This window comes from Phytophthora ramorum (genome assembly GCF_020800215.1).
Source record: "Phytophthora ramorum isolate Pr-102 chromosome Unknown Phyram_PR-102_s0016, whole genome shotgun sequence".
Lineage (NCBI taxonomy): Eukaryota > Oomycota > Peronosporomycetes > Peronosporales > Peronosporaceae > Phytophthora > Phytophthora ramorum.
This window is the reverse complement of record NW_027150662.1, coordinates 156,610-165,121: the sequence shown is the minus strand read 5'-3', so window position 1 is coordinate 165,121 and position 8,512 is coordinate 156,610. Positions and strand designations below refer to the sequence as shown.

The following is an 8,512-nucleotide window of genomic DNA, read 5'->3' as shown; positions in this document are numbered from 1 at the left end:
AAGCGGGCATGTGGAGAAGTGTCGTCGGGAAAGAGCGAGAGGCCTTGTTCTTCTGCAGTCTTGACCCGGATGAAGCGCACGAAGAAGATGTCGCCTGCGCCAATGGACAGGTTGGCCTTGCGAAGCATCGTAAGATCCGACGCACGCCCAAAGAGGAACCAGAGCAGACACAGCAAGGCGGCGTCCTGGTAGTCCGCGGAGGTATAAGCCGTCGAATAGAGATATACCATCATCTGCTTAAGCGCGGTCTTCGTGCATGCAGGAGCCTTGTTTACAAACGCCCCCGACTCTCTCTTCATACAGTACCGTTCTACACCTTTGCCCGTCCTTCTTGGGAATAGTTGCAAGCAAAGTGAACACCGCACATGTCCTTAACGCAAATATCACATCATTGGCTTTCAAATCAAGGTCCAATGTGAGATTTATTGCATCCAATGTGGAACGGCCAGAAACGACTGGCTTCAGCGTGCTCCCGCCAATAATTCAATGACTGGTGAGGATACTCGCGCGCCAAAACGAACGCAAAACCACTTCACCAGGCTTCACGCTCAGTCCCCAACCCACCTCATAAGACGCAGATGCCCTCCCCCAAACGCTCCCCCGCCGAGAAGCGCTCCCCCGCTGAGAAGCGCCGGGTCCTTGAAGCCTACCGTGCCGGACGAGCTGACTGGCTCAAGGTCGCTGCCAACAACGGGATCAGCCGTTCGATGGCGTATCGTATTGCAGATACTGGTCGTGTTGAAGACCTTCCTCGTGGTGGCGCTCGTCGCAGCGTGGTGAAGGTCACACCGGAGGTAAAGGACCATCTCGAGGCATACCTCAACGACAATTGTACCTACACAATGGAGACCATGCAGAGGATGCTCATCGTAGACTTAGGACTGACGATCTCAACCTCAACCATTAGCCGCCACTTATTGGGCATGCTGTATACAGTTAAACAGACTCGAGTTGAGCCTACAACCTGCAACAACGAGACGAACAAGACCAAACGGCAGGAGTTTGCTATTCGCCTCAAGGAACATCAAAGAGTAGGCAACTGCATCGTGTATTTCGACGAAACAAACTACAACTTGTATTGCAAGCGCGGTCGAGGTCGCGCCAAGAAGGGCGAACGCGCAACGGTAGTTTTGCCGCCTTCCAAAGGCGCTAATTTGCAGGTCCAATGTGCCGTGAACTCGGCCATGGGTGTTGTGCTGTATCGAATGCGGCGGGGGAGTATCCGTATGGAACAAAATGCTGCTTTTATTGACGACATCTATCGCGCTGTGAAGGAATCCTAAGTTTTTCGTGAGAATTTCAGTGGCAAGAAGATAGTCGTTGTCTTGGACAATGCCCCTGCCCACCGACAGACCGAGGAGCGCGTGACGCCGCATGAGGATCTGGAACTCCTACGCTTAGCACCCTACTCACCGATGTGCAACCCCATCGAGGGGTGCTTTTCAGTATTGAAGGCTCGTATCAAGAATCATCTTGCGTTGGATCGGGGCGAAATTTGCGACCGCAGCAACATGCAGGACAGCGAAGGAAACATCTTGACCGTCAAGGAGCGTACGATGCGTTTTCTGGAGCGCGCTGCGCTAGCCAGCATCAAGTACATCACACCTACAATCGTAACCAACATGGAGCTGCATTGTCGCGATGCAGTGAACGCCGCAGCGGACATGGAGGACATGGTCTATGGAAAGTAGGAGTAGTGACGATAAGTTTCTGTGACTGTTCCACATTGGATGCAATAAATCTCACATTGGACCTTGATTTGAAAGCCAATGATGTGATATTTGCGTTAAGGACATGTGCGGTGTTCACTTTGCTTGCAACTATTCCCAAGAAGGACGGGCAAAGGTGTAGTACTTGTCCCTTCTTCAGCAGAATCTTGTCGATCCCCGCTCGATGCTGAGGGAACTGTTCCAGCAGCCAGGTCTTGGCCTGTCGGTAGTACTGCATGACCGAGTGTCGGGCTAAGAGCTGGCCCTTGCGCCCTTCCTTGAAGGCGAGGTACATGCCGAACTTGTCTACCACAGCCTCCAAGACGAGCGAAGCACTCTCGCGCTGCATGCACACTCCCAAGTACTCCCAGCTGACGGATTCCTCCTCGAGAAACTTCAGGAACGAGCGTGCTGCGCATTCCCGAGCCCGCTTGGTGTTGGCCGGTGCGAAGTCGTTGAGGCTCATGTTGGGTCGGAGATGTCGGAGCTTGTGTGTTATTCTAAGAATATACGAATGACTTGCAATCTGTAGAGGATATCAATAACTTCTCTGCTTTCTCCGACACGATACGTCGGAGGTGTGGTTGTGGGGCCTTTACGAATTAGCGAGCTCTCTAATTGGTTAAAATAGATCGCACAGACTGACTTGATTGGTTATAAGTTAAACAATTGCCAACCCCTTCTTTCTATTGGTCGTTAATATACATAGTGAAGTTAAGTGCGATCGGAGATTTGACGATATTCATCCATACGAACATCCGGCAATTTTGATAGGTACTTATCTGGGCTAGACTGTACTATAGTGTCTACTAAACTGTTTAAGATTATCGATACTAACTTCTTTCACATCCCTCCCTCCTTAATCTACGCCAGCCGCGCCCCCATCCTGGAGTAGCCAGCTGATGTGGTTACGTCGACACTTAGAAACGTTAAAAAAATATCTTTAAATTTTCTTCTTCAACTTGCCGTTTCGAAATCTACTCGTCAGTGCGGTCATTATGAGTATGATATTGGAAAATGGACTTTTTTAGTTCACAATAAAAAGTCCATTTTTGCAAATAAAAAGTCCATTTGGGGGGAAATGATACGTGTTTTGTCAATTTTGTAGTACGTCAACAGTTATAGGTTTTGGCCGGAATTGACAGAAGCCGTAGCAATTTGGAAATAGTAAGAGATGTCTTGGAGTAATAGTCACCGTTTTAAAATATCACTTCATGATAGCTGGCTTCATGATGGTGTGATCTGGATTGCGCCCACTAGCAAAATATGATTGTAGGATGCTGTAAGCGCACGGCACACGTGGGTACACAACAAGATTTTCGTACTGGATTTTACTACGTGGAATCCTTCGACCCTCTCATTGGTCAGTAGTGGCTTCTTGAACCTTCGCGATCATGTGCCCGGGTAGGACACTGTCCTACGCATGGTGTCTGGGGCTGGTTTGCATTCACCTTGATCTTCTTTGGGACTGTTGGTCTGAGCTGCTCACTTCTTATCTTTCGAGCCAAGATGAACCCGAACTCGAAAGAGTGGTTCTTCAGCGCAGCATGCGCCCGCCAAGAACAGCCGAGATCGACTCCTCCTCGCCCCGGTCTTCAGCCCGACCCGGTGCCGCAGCCTTCGCCCGCTCGACACCCGATTCCGCCAGCCGTTACTTCCCCGTCGCCGTCGCCGTCTTCGTCGTCATCGTCGTCGCCCTCGATCCTCGACATCTACGATGGAGCTCCCACGGCCGACGAGCCAATGACCGACGCACCCCCGACTCCCGGACAACCAGCGTACCGCTTGTTCGGCGAAGATGACTTGGACATCGACTACCTCGAGGTGACGGGTCCATGCGTTGTACTGCCGTACCTGTCCAAGTTGACCTTTGGTCTCGGTTCAAGCGTCCGCGAGCACGAGAACATGCTTCTCGTTGCGCAAGGTCCCGGATACGTGTACGTCGACAAGGTATTCAAGAGCGCTATCCTAGTGCAATTGGGTATGCACTTCGGCTACCCTTTCGAGGGAAGTGATGATGAGCGTGGACTGTTGAAGTGGCAACGTCGGCGTTTGAGTGGCTTCGATCTCGCGTTGGTGCTGCTCTCACTGGGTGTGAACTTCTTGACCAATATATATTAACGCCCCAATAAACGTTTATAGTGGGTCCCCTCAGTATTTTGGGCATTCGGGTCCCCAAAACATTTATCCGGGCCCCTAGGAACCCAAATAAGAATATTTTGGGCCTTTTCAAATATTTATTTGGGCAACCAAAAAACACGTCAAATATGAAAAAGAAAACCTTAAACCTTATAACCTGTCCAAAATGATTGATCGGATTCGACGAGTATACATTTCTGGAGATGGTACGGTACGACGGAGAAACTGCTCGGGTTTGATAGACCTACATACAGAATACGCGCACTACACTGGAATCCGGTGGAGGCTAAATGACAGTTAACTGGCACAAATGACATTTAAACAGCATGTTTGACATGAAATCCGGTGGAAGCTACACGGAATGCAGTGGTGACTGCTGTGATGTGATTGGTTAATATTAGCGTAAATACCCGGTGGGGGCTAAACTACAATTAGCGAGGAATTTTACTTGAAACCCTATCTATTGAAGCCCGGTTAAACGTTGATCCTGGCAAATTTGTAAGTGGTTGGGCACCAGTGGACATTAATATCATGGCATACCTGATATCAGTTACCACGGTCGTATCAACTATTATAGCGTCCACATGGACAAAAAAACTTTTGAAACAAATAAAACTGTCAAACATGTTTGATCGGTTTTGACAAGTATGCTACTTTAAAGTTTTACGAAACTTAATATCCCGTCAAAGACGATGCACTGCTTTGACAGGGAAACCTTTTTAATGGGTATTTTGAAGATGAAAAATTGCATATAAACATATTGAGGGTATGGAGGGTTACCGGTTTGGTATCGGTTGTTGACCGTGAACCGGTTAACCCGAACCGGTCCAATCCGAACCCACGCCGATTACGCCACCGACGATTACGCCACCTGTGGGTACAAGATTGTAGGTACAAGATGGGCTTCGACGTGGCGCTCTCTCATTGACTAAAGTAACTCAGTATCCAGTAAAGAATCAAGTAGTGTGTATCCAGTAGGTCTAGAGTAGCGAGAAGGCTAGCGAGCTAAAGACCTCAATCAATCACTTTCGAATCTTCGTTCTACCCCTCAAGTGGTTTCCAGTCTCCGCTCCGGTCTCGCCCAGAGTGCTGCCCTCCCTCCGCTCCGTTAAGCTTCGGTGTCAAGATCCATACCTTCCATCAGGTTATGAGCCCAAGCACCATGTCCTCTGCTCACGACGCCTCCACCAAGGTCTCCATCGACAAGTTCAACGGAGACAACTACGCGACGTGGAACCGCTACATGCGTAGCGTGTTCCTGACCAAGTCGGTGTGGCATGTCGTAAACCGAGAGGGGGGCGGTTTTTTTTTCATGCTTTCATCGGCTATTTTTTATTGCGTGCATTTTCGGTTTCTTTTTATTCCCCGCCAGCTATTTTCCATGCGGAGGGTGATATTGTATGCCACCGGCTAAATTGTATGTCAGATTTTAACACAAGATTTTTTTGGAGAGGTGGGTGGAACAACTCCTTTTTTCTAGTGTTTTCTGTTTTATCTTCTTTTTCTGAGTGTTTTGCTTTGAATGAAATGCAGGCATACACATGTAGACGCGGTAGTGCACACACTACTTACCGATCAGCTTCGAACAATGATGTGCCCCATCCGAAACGAGTACAGACAATCCTCTCGGTCGTGATATCCTGAGTAGTGATACCCTCCACGGAGAGATATGGGGAGGGCTCCCGATGACCGTCACCATACAAGCACGAGTCAAATATACCTCTACCCTCTAGTTACTGGTTTGTGATACAAAACACGTCATTATCACTATTCAAAGGTGCTTAACTATTGCTAAGGTCCATTTGGTGCAGGACGTCCGAAGAAGTCGAGCATCGACTTTTGCTGCTTGTGGCCTTGTCTACACGCAAGCTCCTCTCTAAATACTCGCTGCATCGTTCGAAGCCCGATAACGTCCCTTGAACGGACCCCCATCGCACCGGCGGTAACGAAAAGTTGTGCTATCCATTGAAGACGCTCCTTCAGCTCCTCTGTGGACAGGTTTTCGGGCGTTGGATAGGTTGAAGAAGTGCTTTCTTCTTCTTCGTCCTCGATACCGCCATCACCGACATCTTGACCGCACCCATTCTCGCGCTCTGAAGACTCGACCCGGCAGAAATCTTCGTCCGTTGGTTCATCCGCGAGGATGTTCTCGTCCGGTGGGTTCAGCAGCTCTTCAACCGACATCGGATTCGAGGGGTGGAGACGCGTCAGCATCTCTGCCAGCTCGTTCACGATGTCATCCTCCACGCCCGGCTCGGCGTACTCGCACGTGTAGTAGTCAAGCAAGCCAGTCTTCTTCCAGCAGTTACTGAAGACGCTGGGAAGCAGGGCGTTCCAGCTCTCGATGCTCCACAGTACTGCCTGCTGTACGTCGACGCTGTAGAGCTGTTAAGTTCAAATGTACCAATTTTACGGCACATTTCTGCCTTGTAATAACTCCAGCGAGTGATAATGTGGTGGTTCCCGACGCTATCACAAAGGAGAGGATTGTCTGTAGTTGATCATAGTGGCAAGCTCTTCAGCCTCATATTCTTCCTCTTTCTCAATTTCGTGAAAATCCACATCCCAGTGACGTTTACCACCGCGCAAAAACGGTGGCTTGATTGTTCCGACGAAGTCCCGACTGATTTCAACACCATCGTCACCTGTGTTGGTCCAGGTTCCCAGAACACTCCAGTTGATAACACTCGCGGGCTTATCGACTAATCTCTTGATCAGTGCGGTCATACTATATTGTGACCTCCTGAGACCGTCGCGTTCCAGACACTTAGCTTTCTTTCGAGGACGCCCAGGCGGTCTACGAGTTGGCAAACTATTGAGGATATGGAGGGTTACCGGTTTGGTATCGGTTGTTGACCGTGAACCGGTTAACCCGAACCGGTCCAATCCGAACCCACGCCGATTACGCCACCGACGATTACGCCACTGTCGATTACGCCACCTGTGGGTGCAAGATTGTAGGTACAAGATGGGCTTCAACGTGGCGCTCTCTCATTGGCTGAAGTAACTCAGTATCCAGTAAAGAATCAAGTAGTGTGTATCCAGTAGGTCTAGAGTAGCGAGAAGGCTAGCGAGCTAAAGACCTCAATCAATCACTTTCGAATCTTCGTTCTACCCCTCAAGTGGTTTCCAGTCTCCGCTCCGGTCTCGCCCAGAGTGCTGCCCTCCCTCCGCTCCGTTAAGCTTCGGTGTCAAGATCCATACCTTCCATCAGGTTATGAGCCCAAGCACCATGTCCTCTGCTCACGACGCCTCCACCAAGGTCTCCATCGACAAGTTCAACGGAGACAACTACGCGACGTGGAACCGCTACATGCGTAGCGTGTTCCTGACCAAGTCGGTGTGGCATGTCGTGAACCGAGAGACGACGCCGAGCTTCACGGACTCGCGGCCCAAGGACGAGTACGTCATATCGAGCAACATCGCGTTCGGACTGATGTTGCTCCACATGGACGCGGACTACCACCATGTGGTCGACGACTGCGAGGAAGCGTGGGTTGCGTGGACGCGCCTGAAGACGCTGTACGGTGGTTCGCAGAAGGCTGGTCGCATCTACCTGAAGCGCCAACTCTTCAGCATGGAGATGTCGGAAGGCGGGAACGTGTTGCATCACTGCAACGAGGTCCTCAACATCAGCGCCAAGCTCAGCAGCATCGGCGCCAAGATGGAGGACGAGGACGTGGCGATCTGCCTGTTGCGCAGTCTCCCCAAGAGCTACGAGAACGTCGTGCTGAACTTGGAGATGAGCAGCGCTGAGCTGCGATCGCAAGACGTCGTGAAGGTGCTGACGAATGAGCACATCAAGCGGCAAGGCGAGAAGACGGCGACGGTGAAGACGGAGGACGCGGCCAAGGCGTTCAACACCGACCGAGAGTCTCGCCAGTGTACGTACTGCGGGAAATTGGGGCACACGATCGACAAGTGCTGGACCAAGCAGAAGGACGAGAATCGGGGCCCAAGACACGGCGGCAATGGCAATGGCCGTGGACGCGGGGCCAACAATGCCCAGTGGAGGAGCGACGACGCCAGCGACGACTACGGCTACGGCTATGATCGAGTGGCGTTCGCGGTCTCACTGGAGTGTGGCATTTCGACGGGCAAGGATATGCTCGGCATGTGGGCGGTCGACAGCGGCGCAACGCACCACATCTGCAACGACAAGGCCAAGTTCGCCCATTTGATTGAGCGAAACGAGGGCGAACTTTCGGTGGCCGACGGCAACAAGGCGGCCATCATGGGTGTGGGGACCATCGTGGAACGAGTGGTTCTGCCGAACGGCGACGAGCGCGACATCGAGATCAAGAACGCGCTGTACGTGCCGAGCATGAGCAAGAATCTGCTCTCGGTGCCACAGATCAACAAGAGTGGTCTGTTCCAAGTCGTGTTCGACGGCACCCAGATGCGCGTTGCGCACAAGGCCTCCAAGCAAGTGGTGGCGGCGGCGAACCTCGTGGATGGCCTCTACTGGCTCCAGACGCCTCAGCGATCGGCGAATGCGGCGACCAGTGGGAAGACGGTCGACCTGCACGCGCGTATGGGTCACGCTCCGGTGGAGGTGCTTCGCAAGATGGTCGACAACGACATGATCAAGGACGCGAAGGCACCTTCCAAGTCGAATGGACCAAGCGTGTGTCGCGGCTGTCAGCAAGGGAAAATGGTCCAGA

General features: G+C 51.4%; 1 protein-coding gene across 1 annotated transcript; it reads left to right on the top strand.

Moving 5' to 3' along the window:
- Positions 1–3,218: 3,218 nt before the first annotated feature.
- KRP23_12701 (uncharacterized protein) lies at positions 3,219–3,830 on the top strand (the record flags this gene model as incomplete). Its single annotated transcript, XM_067883324.1, has 1 exon — positions 3,219–3,830. The coding sequence occupies one exon, from the start codon at positions 3,219–3,221 to the stop codon at positions 3,828–3,830; it is 612 nt and encodes a 203-aa protein (XP_067738780.1).
- Between the last annotated feature and the right edge of the window lie 4,682 nt (positions 3,831–8,512).